Below are 16,077 nucleotides of genomic sequence, written 5' to 3'. Positions count from 1 at the left end.
ATATTGTTTCAGATACCATATATACTGGTGCTTTTCTCTTTGTGTAACCATCCAAAAAAATTTGCATTGAAACAATAAGCTTTCTTTTTACTCTCCGTTTACGGGAGGCCATTTTCCCATTTCCATCCATGATGATAATGACCCATTTCCTCTCAGATCGGAAAAAGTTTTGTCCGGTCTGTCTGGACCGCCTGTGTATGTGTGTGTGGATTGCTTTCTAGCAGCCACCACCAGACTGTGGTGATATGAAGCCGTGCTGTGAAAAATCCCTTTAGCATGGCTCTTTTACAGAGGATTTGTCTGTCTGTTGGAGAGAAGAACACGCCATGATTGTTAGTTAGGGATTTAGAGTTGTAATTTAAGTGCTTACTTCCTTGAAATGGGGATTTTGGTGATAGGAGAGGTGTGTAGGCTTAGCTCTGCTAATGCTTGTGTTAGCATGAAGATATAATACATTACTGCTAACCAAATGTTAACAAAGGCAGAAACCAAAAGCGTGCGTGTGTGCGTGCAGATATGCATGTGAGGCACAAAGCCAGAGAGCGAGGTCTGCATTAGTGGAGCACTGTCTGGGTCAGCTGTGATTGTGTTAGACTGAGGCCATCTACCATTAATTTGCCACAGACTGGAGCCTGGCTGTAAATGAACCTGGCATTAACATGCTAAATTACACTGGCCTGGTGGTGCCGTCCGATTGGTCGTCGTCTCCGCCCCCCACGTCCCAGTCAGTGTCCTGTGTTCACGCCATCTCACAACCTCAATCCAGTGCTGGCACCCCATTGACCTCTCAGACCTCTCACCTCTGTTGTGCTGCTTAATATTTTTGCGAAAACCGTGATACGATTGTGTTAGACTGAGGCCATCTACCATTAATTTGCCACAGACTGGAGCCTGGCTGTAAATGAACCTGGCATTAACATGCTAAATTACACTGGCCTGGTGGTGCCGTCCGATTGGTCGTCGTCTCCGCCCCCCACGTCCCAGTCAGTGTCCTGTGTTCACGCCATCTCGCAACCTCAATCCAGTGCTGGCACCCCATTGACCTCTCAGACCTCTCACCTCTGTTGTGCTGCTTAATATTTTTGCGAAAACCGTGATAAATTTTTTCCAGGATTCTTTGATGAATAGAAAGTTCAAAATAACAGCATTTATTTGAAAAATAAATCTGTCTCTGTTGATCAATTTAATGCATCCTTGCTGAACAGAATTATTAATTTCTTAAAAATCTTACAGACCCCAAAAATATATATAGATAATCATAATGTGTTTACTATGAACTGTCATTTTAAATCGCAAAAGCCTCGTAATGATTCTTGAAAAACTTTTGTTTCATGAAAAAAAAAAAATAGCATACAGGTTTGAAACAATACAAGGGTGAGTTTTTTTGGTTGAACTATTCCTATAAAGGTCTTAGATACATCTGAATCTCTAGACTTTACTAAGAGCTGCGAAAGAAGGAAAAGGGAGGGAGAAAGGAAAGAAGTCTCTGTTCTGTTATTCAGATACAGCTTTGCAGTTGCTATGGGAGACAGTGGAAAAAGAAGGACAGAATATTCTAGTGGAAAGCGCAGCTGCTAAAGGGAGAGAGTTAAGGCTGTTATGGTCAGGAATGGTCATATGGTGATCTCTCTCTCTCTCTCTCTCTCTCTCTCTCTCTCTCTCTCTCTCTCTCTCTCTCTCAGCTGTACTTTCTACCAGAAAAGTTGGCTCTGCTTTTTCCGACCCTGTTCAGGAGACTGCTGGGTGCTGGACAGTTGTGTGGCGGCTCAATGCTGCTATATTCAGGCCTGCCGTTAATAGCTTCCTCTCTATTTCAGTCTCTCCTTCCTGCCGCTGTGGAACGAGAGCGCTCGGGCTAATTAAAACCGGCTCACACCCCCGAGTGGCATCCCGTATGTGTGGAGCTCAGGTCCGGGTGGGTCAGCGTCAGGAACAGAGGCCATGCATTGTCCTCAACCTTCCCTGGTGGTCTCCTACTTTCCATAATGGTCCCAGGTTTCCATAACACTTCCGAATGCTTTCATGACTCTCAGCCGGTTATGACCGACGTGTCCCTGTGTGTTCCGACTAGACGGCGCATGCTGGGAAGGACTCAGCATGTACACGAACGAATTGCCATGGGAGGTGGGGTTGTTTAAGTTTGTCCTGTTGTGTGTCATCCCCTATTTTTGCTATTTTTAACGGCCCCCTTGCGAATTATTTCTTTATTAATAATGCAATTGTTTCTTCGGGCCACAAACGGGAAACATGGGGCCATTTATTTGTTTTATTTGATTTGGTGTTTACCCAAATCGGATGTAAACGGACCATTGATTTCTCAATTCATGTTGACTGCAAGAATTATTGAGTTACAAAAAGGACAACAGAGAAAATGGAACATTGCGAAACAGACGCCATGGGAGGTGGGGTTGTTTAAGTTTGTCCTGTTGTGTGTCATCCCCTATTTTTGCTATTTTTAACGGCCCCCTTGCGAATTATTTCTTTATTAATAATGCAATTGTTTCTTCGGGCCACAAACGGGAAACATGGGGCCATTTATTTGTTTTATTTGATTTGGTGTTTACCCAAATCGGATGTAAACGGACCATTGATTTCTCAATTCATGTTGACTGCAAGTATTATTGAGTTACAAAAAGGACAACAGAGAAAATGGAACATTGCGAAACAGATGGAAAGAGAAGAGAGAGACGGCCACTCAGCCGCTGTTTGTCATATTTCTTGTACTTCCTGCATATAGGAAATTACTTATCACAGCATGCTAAATATCTGGAGCTGTCTGCGATTCACAATCACGCTGTGTGCAAAGATTTCTGACTGAAAACTACATCGGCAATGACCTACAGCCAATGAGAGACCAAGATACAGGGCAGCGGGAAGTTCGGGGAGGAGTTATAGACCAGAATATCAGTATTTTAATAGATATATGAACAATTATATCATACAGAAACAAGCACAAACATTTGCTTGACCAGCCACAACATCAGCATAACAGTTACTGCAAAATTATTTACCTCCAACTCTCTTTGCAGAACACCCAATCCCTGTTCCCTGCATCTCCCTCCTGCATAATCTGTTTTTCTTTTTCTCCTTGTAGCTGGAAATCAGCTCACAGACAATTTGCGGGCTTATATATATATTTTTTAATAATTCCAATCTCGCTCGAGAACTCCGGTCTGATGCACGCGGGTTCTCGAGTTATTTCCTTATCACTTTTCGCGTGTGTTTCGTTGTGAAACGTAGTTTGCGGACCAGACAGAGCTGTCGGCGATTCTTCCTATTCAAGTCATGCTATGTCAAGTCATGCTATGTGAAACCCCTTGTCGCCGATCCATTGTGCAATGTGAACACAGCAGCAACTGAATGCTACCCCAGATAGTCACGCAGTGTGAAAACAACGGCGATCCGACAAGTTTGAAAATCATGCAGTGTGAACTCGGCATTACTGACACCAAACTTTTGAACCGTAGTGTGTTACATCAGCGTTGCATTAGCATTGTTGCTAAATGTCTGTAAATGTTTTTTTTTTTTAAAAACGTATGAAATGAGTGTCCTGAGAAATCATATCTGTCTTTGTGACAGCTGTAAGCTCTGTAAACAGAAATAAAATAAAAATCCTAGCTAATCAGGAAGCATGGCAAATTTGAAAATTAGCCTCAAAATTAGCATCAGAAATGCTTGTCTGTGCAGGTTTGCTAACAAAAATGTTGCTGTCATATGTTTTTGAAGGCAGGGCTTGTAGAAAATCAAAGTGTGATTGAAGTTAGCAGAATTATGGAAGTTACCATAATGGCTAGAATAGTGTACAGCACCTTCAACAAGAAAAAAAGTGATAGAGGAGAGGAGAGAAAGTGATAGAGAATAGTGGGGTTAACTACAATAATAACTGGATTACCAAGTCAAAAAGACAACCCACACACGTTCTTGTCTGAACTGGCTTGTTCAGCATCAGTCAGTGCCACACACACTCATTCTCATCTCCTGAATCAATCAATTTTTTTTCCCCCTTCCATTTCTTTCAAGAATTTGTGAACTCTGGATCTCCCTGTATGAGTTTGTGTGTAGGCCATGTTTCCTATTGTGTGTGAATGTGTGTTTGTTTTGGCGCTTCTCTCGGTCCGTCACATGTACAGACATGTGCATTTGACTCTGCAGAGACTACCGAAATACCTCGCAGTGTTCCACTGCCCCAAAGTAACACTGAGCACCAATATTAATGTGAGACCCCCGTCCCAGGCTAGCTGTCTGGAAACGGAACATGCTTGCACACACAAACAGATTCACACACAATAATCCACAGTTATTAATATGTGTCCATGTTGGAACTAAAAAGCGATAAGTTGTCTAACAACTGACTAGTCATTAGCTGAGTTTGACTCGTTTATCTAGATTTTTTTCTTCTATATTTATAGATTTTGAAAATATGTCAATATGCACATCCTTGAATTCAGACAGCCTGTCACCAAGCCTAACCTGCTCCCTCTCTCTTTCACTCTGTCTGTCTTTCCTCTCCTTCGTATGAGGAATGAGAGAAATATCTCTCTCCGACTCTTTCAGTCTCGCTATGGTTGACTTTATGAGGTCATAAATGCAGGAATTTTTCGGTGAGGCTCTCTGAATATTTTTATGAGCACACTCACGACGGCGGCTCCTTTGACAGCGCTGAAAGGCAGTCATTAAAAAGAGAGCGAGAAAAGAAGGCAGAAGGGAAAAAACGAGTCCTGGCTGAAAGAGGCTTCTCTCCTGAGGGGGTTTAAACTGTCACTGCGTTTGAACTTGACTAGGCTAGAAACGACTGCCATCTGCAAAGCTGGAAAGCAAGTTCACCACTGTCTCACACTCTCTGAGGAAATTTTATAATCAGTGACAAAATCAGTATTGTCAAATAGATGCATTTTATTTGAATTATTATTAGTAGTAGTATAGGTGTGATATGTCCAGGGCTTACTTTTTGAATTTGAATGTTTTAATTTAATTTAATTATTATTATTTTTTTAATATATTAATATTTTTTAATATTTGAATTGTATAATATTTCAATATTTCAATTATTATATATCATATCATTTAAATGATTATTAATAATAATAATAATTATAACAAAAAATAATAGTTTGTAATGTAATATAATATATTATAAAATAATATAATATTTCAAAATATTGTCCACAGATGAAGCCATCAATGTATCTTTGTTTTTTGTTTAGTTTATCCATCATAAAAATAATTGACACTTGTTAAAAAATATGTAGGTGTATTTGTATGGTCTTTGACAAAAAACTGCTTGTTCAAAAAACAACAGGCAAAACCATATATATTTATGATATTGGTTATTATATTGGTTATCGGCTATCAATAAAAAAAAGCTGATTCTAAACAGAGATTAGAGATCTGGCTATTAGTAGACATGAGGTAAGACATGGTAGAAGAAAGCAACATACACTCATAGATCAATAAGCGTCCATTAGGGTCCAGCCTCAGCAATTTCAACAACTTTTGAAAAACATTGAAATGTGATTATCCTGCTCTTAGATGCTTTTAACTTTGAGAGTAAATGAGTCATAGATTTATGCTTCTCTCTGGATTCCTCTCTTTCCTCCCCACGTCTGCATGCACCCGAGGGCTCTCTCTCTCTGTCGTTCTTTATCTATATATATATCTCGCTCTCTTTCTACTGCTCTACATTGTCAGTTGAATTTGCAGCTTCTAATTTTGAATAAAGTTTGTTTTGCAGATTGGAACATTGAATGCATTTTTGACTACATCGATGTGTGTGATGATGACAGTTGTGAAAAAGCAGGACGTGTACCGTCTTTCCTGTACTACGGATTTGCCCCCTATGTGTCCAAAGGGAACAGGGTCTTCTGCGTTCCCACACAAGCTGTTGCCAAAGCAAATTTGGAGAGGAAGTGGAACCCTATCCCTCTTCTCTGGTGTGACCAAGTTTAGAAAGCACCAGGCTTATGTGTGTGTGTGTGTTTCTAGTTGAATATGCAAGTAAGCAGCTGCACAGAATGCCTCACTTTTGATGTGGTTTTGTGTGTGCAGCAGCGTTTGTGTCCTGCTCTGTGGTTTTGAGTCTGGAAATGAAGTCCGTGCTGGACTGTGCATGTGTGATCGCAGGAGATGGTCTTATTTAGTTGCTTAGCATTATTGTGGTGCGCTTTTGAGTGTTGTGCAGCCTTGTTATGTCTGGAGTCACTGGACTCTTCCTGGAAGTCCAGCCTCAAAACACACACACACCACAGACACTAATGACAGGCCCGAGTCCTCTGCCGAGACCTTTGTCTGACAATGTACTGCGAAAGATTTCTATCCACCATGCAATCTGAGTCCTAAAAATAGCCCAGATTTTTGAACGGAATGGATTTTGAATGCAGTGTCAAAAAATGTATGAAATATTCATTTATTAATATATTTTTTTATAACACTATTTAAATAAATTAATATAATAATTTATTATTAATAATAATTCAAGTATATATATATATATATATATATAATTTTTTATTAAAAGAACACAAATTAGTTACATAAATTAGTTTAATTAGTTTATTTTTTTCTTTGATAATAAAGATCTACAATTATTGTAAGCAAAAAGTCTTGCATGCTAAACAAAAACATGTCATGTATGTCAGTGTTATTTATATACTATTATACTTATTAATCATTTGAATTAGATTTTATTTTATATGGTTTTGAGTTCAAGTTTTAGTAATTTTGTTTATGCCGTTTTTATATTATTATTTTATTACATTTCTGTATAGTTTTAATTTTAGTTTTTATTAATTTTAGTACTTCAGCTTAAACCTATTTCAGTTAGGTGCCAACTTTTCAAATTTTCATTTAAGTTTTAGTAAGTCAATTTGTATTCGTTTTTTTGTTAATTTTTATTTTGGTTTTTATTCCTTTTAGTACTTTAGCTTAAACTTTATAATTTTCTTTTTGGTTATTGTTAACAATAACAACACTGATATACAGTATGTGGTATAAGCGGCAAAAACAAATAAACAAAAAAAGTTTGAATGATGAAACTATTTGAAACCGTATTCTGTGTGAATGCTCTGTAGATTGAATCTACAGGTAAACAAACACGATTAAACGTAAAAGTGTCGCCAGAGTCTCACAAACATCTGAGAAAGTGAGAAAAACAGCAAACATCTGTATGTGTTCGCTGGCATAGTTAGGGAGGTGTTTTGTCTAGCAGCCTGGGGTACAGACACCACGTTCCTAATGAGCTGGGTACTCGCCCAGAGAGCAAACGCACGAGAGAGAAAACTACTTTTCACTTTTCACCTCTACCTCCCCAAAACCCAGATTTCTCAGATAACAACACGTGTTTACCACCAGTCGAACCGTATTCCTTTGGGAAGAATTATTCCCACACGACAATATCTTTGAAGCCCGAATGCTTTTGCATACGTCTTTGAGATGCTTGTTGCAAAGAAAGTTCATACCTAGAATTGTCAGTCTTTCTAATTGAAGTTAAAAGAGAGATTTCACTTTTGATCACCTCAACGTGTGGACAAAAACTCTTTCAAATGCAACATTGTGGACCATATAGGTCATGTTTTGTCTGACACCTGTACGGTTAAGGTTTCTGTGGTCACTGCCTGGTGAGAAATATGACAACCCGTTTGAAGACTGCAAGAGACGGAGGGAGAGAGGGAGAGCTGCGCTCTGCTAGTTTTACAGGAAGTTCCTCCCTTCCGGCTGAGGCCTGTAGTTCAGCTCAAGGGGGAGGGCATGTTCAGGTCAGAGAGAGGGTGGAGTATCGCTTACACACACTGATGCTCACACAAAACTAAAAACTGGTTTGCTCTTTTGGCATTCACACTTGCGTGGATATACAAGCTTCAAAAACACCTGTCTCATAGTCTTAACCTGTCTCACAGTTAAATAGCAACATTCATCAATCAAACCTGTCTGTGGAGAACTTCACAGACGGGAACAAGCCATATTTTATGGCTTAAAATCACAACTTTTCCGATAACTAGATTTGAATTTGAGTAACTCAGCATGTTCAGGTCAGAGAGAGGGTGGAGTATCGCTTACACACACTGATGCTCACACAAAACTAAAAACTGGTTTGCTCTTTTGGCATTCACACTTGCGTGGATATACAAGCTTCAAAAACACCTGTCTCATAGTCTTAACCTGTCTCACAGTTAAATAGCAACATTCATCAATCAAACCTGTCTGTGGATAACTTCACAGACGGGAACAAGCCATATTTTATGGCTTAAAATCACAACTTTTCCGATAACTAGATTTGAATTTGAGTAACTCGAAAAATTCTAAAGCAGATATTTACGAATCTAATCGTCTGATTAGATGAGCAATGTTAAAACATTTTGTGTTAAGAAAATTTTTTAAATAAATTTTAAATTGTAATATGTGTATTTTTTATAATGAGCTATATTACTTGGAAAGTTCAGTTGTTTGTTTTAAATATTAATTATAATAATAGTATTTTATAATCTTAATAATAGTATTTTATTCATTTTTAGTCACAGCATGAGGTAAAATATTAATGTATAAAATATTAATTAAAATTCCTTTTTAATAATATTACTATTATTACTAATTTTAGACGGAACGTGAAGTCTAAGAAAATAGAATTCATATTTTTCTTACGCTTTACACGGTGTCTTAAAAAAACTATTAATAAAAAAAGAAACGTATTAATTGAGTTTAATACTATTTTAAATATAAATAATATAATTGATATTAATGTTAAAAAAATATTAGGCTTCACATTGTGCCTTACCTTTGGTAAAATCACTTACATTCTTATTGGCTTATTACTTTTTTAAGCAGTAACACAGAGAGGCCATAGGAAGATGTTTACATTGCCAGCGTCACATCAGGAAGTTTCTGTCAGTCATGTTTGTTTGGAACGCAATTGCTTGTTTAGGAGGGAAATCCTGCAATCTGTGCCACAGGAAACACAGGACTAGACTGGGAGGGGCGGCATTATGAGGACGACGAGACAGGAGAAGACATTTAGCAACTTCTTTAGCTTGTTTAGTAGGTTAATTGTGTGTAATGTGGCAAGACATGAACGTTCGTGTGGGTGTTCAGCCCTTCGAAACATATTTCCTCTGTCATCCCTCAAGCGGGCAACGAAAAACCCTCTAGCAAAAACCTTTCTTCGATTCTCACACCAACGTGCAAGGCAGAATGTGTGTGTGTGTGTGTGTGTGTGTGGCACCCCGCCCTTCCTCAGACACCTGCAGTTTTAAAACCGCTTTGCAGAAACTTGTCCATCCTGTGTACTCCTGTTTTTAGTGTGCGTTTGTCTTATTTAGTCAGTTTGAAGACATCTATGCACTGTCTTCCAATGCCAGAATTAACATGACAAAAACAAGGTGTGAGATTCCTCAGAAAGACAAAAATGAGATCACGTTTTGTGCTTTTTTCGGGGCTGAGCTCACATCTAAATATGTCTCTCGCATGCTGCTTCGTCCTGCTTCATATCAAAAGGTGTGATTTCCTGTCTGCATGTCTCACAGTGCTTTGGATGTCAGTCTACAGCATCCTTTCTGTCACATACAACACACATACACACACACACTAAGATGCTGCCTGGGTTGGTGCCATTTTCATACCCATAAGCACATTGTTTGATGTGAGAATAGAAGCTGGGGTCCAGTTTAAAAGGGGGTCATTGAAACGAGGCCCCTTTGCTGCCCATCAGATTAAAGGAAGAAAAGAGGAAGCAATGACTGTGAAAACGAGAGACTGATAGACAGAGACTCTAATATACAAAGTAGAAGACAGAAATAGTAGCAATATTTAAAGATATCTGCCTTTCTCTGGCCCTGTCTCAATTGCAGTCCTTCTTCAACTGCACACTTTAGTGGTTGTCAGGTAGTAATCCACTATTAAATCCAAATCTTGGCTTTTTAATTTTTTCTGTTTGACTTGACATCTTTGTATATACTTATATATTTATCTGAGTGACTGACCAGTCAGTAAATGAGAGTTCAAAATTAAGAGCTCCAACACAGGTTCAGTGTGCAAAGTAAAAGAAAAAAGCTGGTGAATGTACTTGTTCTTGAAATTTAAAGGAGACTCAACCCTCTTTTTAGTTGTGATATCGTGTCTCAGTCTGACTGGTGAATTTGGAAGCCAAAAAAATTTGAATAAAACAATAATAATAATTTTATATTATTATTCCTATGACAGTTATAGCCATATATTGTAAAACAATTGCACTGTGAAATAAATTAAAAAGTTTTTTTTTTTTTCAGGTATATTATTTTACCTTACTCTACTGTAGGGAAATTGCAATACTGTTGTCCTCATTTCTACACTTGCAAGCAGTGCCTAAAACTAACTTTCACATCTGCCAGTGGCTAATGACTTGAGAAAATTAACCGGCCATAAATATTTTTCCTTGCCATTAAACTGTTTTTGCTAAAACTAAACATATTTAATAAAAAAAGCCATTTGAAATTAGAACCAACCACTGCATTTTAATCATGATACAAACAAAGATACAAAGATAAAACTTGCATGAAACAAAAACAGACAGGCTGAATGAGAATGCAAATGCACTCTCTGACAGCAGGTGGTGGTTATGAATCAGCAATGATAAGAGGGGAAAAAATGCCATCGAAACTTTTGTGAAGTCAGTTCCCTTCAGAAATACATTCATAAAAACCCCAACCCCAATATTTATATTTTTCTTCCGAACAGTGAGCTTGCTGTACCTGTTCAGTATTTTCTCTGTGCGCGTCTGTTCATTTTAGGCCATGCTTGCAAGAGATAAACCCTTGAGCTTTTATTTTGTCGGAAAACTCCAGCTTCTGTGAAAACAGGTTTACAAACATTACTAATTTAATGAAATACTGTAAACATTTGCCCATTAAAATGTTGAAAATTATGCAAATGTGCAAATTATGCATAACTGGTGGCCGTTGCGTTCCCAAACACGCTAAACTCACAGCACATTCAATAACGAAGTTCACTGCATTCACTGTGAATGGAGCCGCTCTGAGACGCGGAAAACACCGGATCACGAGCCGATCTCCTACGCTGCGCAATGTGCGCTCTTCAATTTGAAACAAGCTACCCAAACAGACTTGATAAGTCATATTACGCTTTCGGTTTTAATTCGTTTGACCGATATTTGCCAAAGCAATGGCGTGAAACACAACATTAAAGAACTTTTATGTTATAAGTATAAATATACAGATTAGACTGTGGCGGGCCGCATGAATGGGAAACACTGATATGTCAGAGTTCTGGTGTGGGCTGGTGTGTTGTAGAGGGACCTCAAAGGGTCCAAATGGAAGACCCAGACTAAGCTACAAGCATGTTATTTATAGGTCATTTCCTCTCTCCTGCAGTGTGGCCTGACTATGGTCATCTGACTGTCTGCAGTTAGCATGATCTTATAAGGATGCTTACTAGAGTCTAGAATTCTGCCAGTGCGTTGGTTACAATTATATAATGTTGTGATGCCTAAATGCACTTGTTTGTCTATTCAGTTGCATTTAAAACAATTCAGTTTAGTTTTTCATTTAGATTTTTTTTTACACTACGGTAAACAGTGTGTGTGTGTATATATATATATATATATATATAGTGTATATTTTATTATTTTTTATTTTATATACAAAAATGTAAATCCTATTTATAATTAATATATATTATATATTATAAAAATTTAAATATAAAAACTAAACTGAACTGTTTTAATATACTACAAGTTATTTTATTTATATTTTTATAATATATAATTTTTTTATTCTATGTGTGTGTGTGTGTGTGTGTGTATAAAAGTTAAGTTATAGTCCAAAAACGTTAATAACAGTTTAATATATAGTCTAAATAAGTTAAGTATTCTATCCTTTGACTAATTGAAATTGGGCCTAGTGGCTCTTATGCTTTTCTGCTTGGATCTCATTCTCCAACTTTTTTCTAGTATGTAAGCACCCTATGTAATTGATGTACTAGGATGCAGAAACCTCCGGCCTTCTCTAGCCCAGATTAGGGAAGATCTCCCAGATTTGGTGCCATTATGTCAGATGTCTAATCCATGAATAAACACAGGCACGTGGCAAGTGTTTTCGGGGTCATATAATCACGCTGTGCTGCTGGAAATTCACCACGCCCAAGCAGACCGGTCTGCCGAATGAGGTCATACGTGATGCAATCATTCATGTATGCAAACAGCACTGGCCCATCAGCGTGTTCTTTTGCGTGAATGACCCTCTTTTCACTCTGAAAGTAATTGACTCCCCCACTGCGTTTATTCAAAAACGAAATATTTTGCATCTCTGACTGGAAAAAAAAGAGACCTTTACCTTTAACTGTGTCAAACTTTCCAGACACCCTGCAACCCAGTTGGAAGCATCTTACCCAGAAGCCCCTGCTGCCGGGCCAGTTAGGGCACTAGGCCGGGATGCTGCAGTGTGTCAGCTGGGTTCCTCTCACATTCCCACGAGAAGCCCTGCTCGAAAATAGCTCTCACAGGCTCTCAAAGTCCACCAGACAAAGTTGGTGCACATTTATAGCCGGAGGCTGATACCGCTTGTCCAGTCGTTGTGCATTATTTTAGCATTTAAACGTCTGCGGCTTGTGTTAATAAGCGAGAAATGTGTGGGTGGCGCACACCGCAGGTTTTCTGGAGTGAATGAGAGTGTAGAAAAGGAAGGACAGTGTATTTTAGGGATTATACTGCAGTCAGTGAGGAATCCAGCAGGAGTGAGGTCATTGCTTAACCATTAGTGACAGAATTAAACAAATAGTGCCTTGGCGTATATTTGCACTCGCGTGTTCACGTGGCAGCATGAAAGCAGATGGTTCTTTCAACCTATTAAGCATCTGAACAATACATCCGACCTTTTCCTTCCGGCATACATACACGCAGTCTCGCATAGTGTCAACACCCGTACTAAATTTAACGTTCGCAGTTTTACTCCTCAGATATGCTCCCTTTGCACCTGTCTCCTGCAGTTCACAGCTCTGTCTGAAGTGATAGGCACCCTCAGGCGCGGCTCTCATTTAATGTGACCGACTGCTTGAATCGATCCTGCTATTACTGTTCTCTAGTTTACAGAGGGCCGTAGGGCATCTGAACGCCTGACTAGACAGTACGATGTGCACTGAACCGAACGCGAATGCATGAAATGTAACAAATCAGAACGACGATGACTTCATTTTTCTTCATATTGAGCAACACTCATCGTTTCTCTCTCTTTTTGGCTTTCTTTTCTTCCCTCTCTAGGCGTCTGATCCCATTCCTGCCAAGAAGTCCAAACACGATGACTTTCCAGCACAGTCGCCCTCAGGAGACAAAGACAAGCAACCTGATTGGCTACGATCCCTCTCTGCATCAGCCAATAAGGTTACAAATCTTTTTTTTTGTTGTTGTTGTTGGTGGATACATGTGATTAGTTGTATGAGAGTACAGAGTTCAGATAATTATATATTTATCTATGTATTAATATCGTACGAGTCTGTGTACGAAACTTGTCCGTTCCTAAGAAGATTTTTGGAGCCAAGCAACTGTTTTCTTGCCACAGAGAATCAAATTCTTCTGAAACAAGATCTCAACCCAAAATAACTGATGGTGTTCTTTTGAAAAAAATCAATTCTCCTAAATGAAGAGAGCCTGCAAATAGGCTTGCATAGTTCTCCGATTTCAAGCAGACACAATGACCTCACTGTACTTGTACTTCTGGCCATTCTTCAAGCTTGTTTTATCTGTCTCTCTCACTTTGTCTGTTAAATTCAAGAGACTTTCAGCAAGTAAAAAATATTTTTCATGCGCTCTGTGCAGATGGTCTCTGTTCTCGGTGTTCATGTTAGAATGCATTTCGATTCTGTTCTCTACTGTGAAAAACTTGTATGCAACACAGTAGACTTCTGTTAACATCTCTGTCTTGCTGCAGGGGCTCAACTGCATCCAGCCCAGACAGAGACCGTCTGCCTTCAGGCCATGGTCTCCAAACATCTTTGTTGGCGATAAGGAGGGAGGGAGCAGACCTACTAGCATGTTACGTGACAGGTAAACAATAATAATAAATATTGCATGGCACTCTGAAATACTTGATTCTGATTGGTCAATACTTGCATCATATTAGTTCAGTTCTTTTGAAAACTGTGTGGTTTTATTTTAGTAAATCCGTTTGTTCAGATGGTTCATGTAAATGAATCAATCTAACAACAAATTGATTCACTGAATTGTTTTATTTATTTTGTGATGACCACTAAACCACCAAATCAACCAGTGAAATCATTTTACGAAAGATAGTACACAAAGTTTGTGAAACCAGTGTAAACCAGCTTGTTAGTTATGCTCGGTTGTGGTTTTTCTAAAGCAAATCAGCATAAGGTTTGGATCTTCTGTTCAGAGGAGCATGATGCAAGCCCGTTGGCCATTGTTTGCTTAGATATATGTGGTTTTAACTTTACCATCATAACAAGAGAGGGTTTGGGTGAGTCACTGCTTCGAGCCCAGATTGGTTTCTGTGAAACTGCTCGCAACAGTCATTGTTCTCTCCCCACCCTTCGTTTGTGGGTTGCATAGATGCTTTTTTTCTGTCAACCTGCCATTTGGTTTGGATTATTCACTTCTAAATCACCCATACTCTTTAAGATGATGTTAGATAACGCCATTACACAAGCACAGTGTACAGCAGCCTGTAGTGCATCATTTGTGAACTGTTACTAAAAATTAGCATCACTGCATACGTGGTCTGCTCACTCACTCCAAATCCTCTTCTGCAGCTTCTACAACTACAAGAGCCTGGAGAGCGCCGTGGCCCCCAATGTAGCTCTGACACCCCTCCAGAAAGGAGGGCAAGCCTCTCCTACTGCACCCAGCAGCTCACACCCACATGGGGCGGAAAGCGAAGGTGTCAGCCGGGGGAGGAAGAGAAGGTTGACGGGTGAGACCCACCCCAGCCCACAGCCCTGCCCCTCGGCCACTGCCAGCAAGCCCCTGCCGCCCTCACAGGAGGAGCGAGACTCGGATGTGGAGGTGGAAGTAGAGAGCCGTGAGGAATGTGAGTACATGACGCACCTTTTCACTGTCACTTCACCTCATTAAAGGAGTGCTCCAGGGTCAAAGCATGTTAAGCTTTTTTGACAGCAGTAAATTAATTTAGACTTTCATGCTGTACATTATATTGTTGTGATACCTACCTTTTATCAAAAGTGACAGTTACTACAGTTACTACTTTTATTCAGCTGATCAAAAGTGACTTTTACGTATGTCTATTTCAAATAAAGCACATCTATTTTTAAGATTAATCAATAATAAGAAATGTTTCTTAAGCACCAAATCAGCATATTAGAATGATTTCTGAAGAAAAATGTGACCCTAAAGACTGAAGTAATGACTAATGAAAATTCGCCTTTGCCATCACATGAATAAATGACATTTTAAAATAGTTATTTTAAACTGTTTATATATAACTAACAGTACATAATTTATAAAAACAAAAACAATATGTAATATCACAGAAAATAAATTTGATTTGGAAAATGATCAGAAATAGTTTTACAGTAATGCAGTCACAATGGAAGTCTATGGCGCAAAATACACACTGTTTAGACAGTAAAACCACAAGTATTAATACTGTACATGTTACATTGTCCCTAAAATGCCTTACTCAAGTTTTTACAAAATAAGAGGCGAGTCAAAATAATTTTCTTTAAAATAAAAGAAGGAATGCTACATTCCTTTAATGTATTTGACGAGCAGTTTGGGATAATTTTTCTTGTTTTAGAGCGTTTTAACAGCAACCCTTGATTTTGTCACTGTGTTGTGAAACAAAAGTGCTCCTTTAAATACATTAAGATTTTGTTCACACTTCATTTGCACACAGTTCATTTTCAGTCAACCTTGAGTGCTCTGGAGAGAGGTGGATTAGAACAGTAACAGCTCTTGTGTGAATGCGGCAGAAAATCAATGAGGGTTCTTTCGTTCCTCATCCTCTACGGCTCATTTTAAGCGCATCTTGTGTGTTTGACAGGTGCTTGAAAAAACTGGCAGATATACAAACCAATGAAGCCCACGTTGTCTGATCCACCACTTAATTATGTCTCTTCTCGATTTTT

General features: G+C 38.8%; 1 protein-coding gene across 1 annotated transcript in view; it reads left to right on the top strand.

Moving 5' to 3' along the window:
* The window catches only part of LOC107548407 (ski oncogene-like), a 59,572-nt gene that overhangs the window by 38,713 nt on the left and 4,782 nt on the right, over positions 1 to 16,077 (top strand). The window contains exons 2-4 of the mRNA XM_016229074.1: positions 13,238 to 13,357; positions 13,905 to 14,020; positions 14,743 to 15,020. Of these exons, the coding sequence (XP_016084560.1) occupies positions 13,238 to 13,357; positions 13,905 to 14,020; positions 14,743 to 15,020 (514 nt within the window). The remainder of the gene's footprint in view (positions 1 to 13,237; positions 13,358 to 13,904; positions 14,021 to 14,742; positions 15,021 to 16,077) is intronic.

This window comes from Sinocyclocheilus grahami, unplaced genomic scaffold, assembly GCF_001515645.1.
Source record: "Sinocyclocheilus grahami isolate Dianchi unplaced genomic scaffold, SAMN03320097.WGS_v1.1 scaffold16.1, whole genome shotgun sequence".
NCBI lineage: Eukaryota > Metazoa > Chordata > Actinopteri > Cypriniformes > Cyprinidae > Sinocyclocheilus > Sinocyclocheilus grahami.
This window is presented reverse-complemented; position numbering and strand designations above follow the sequence as displayed.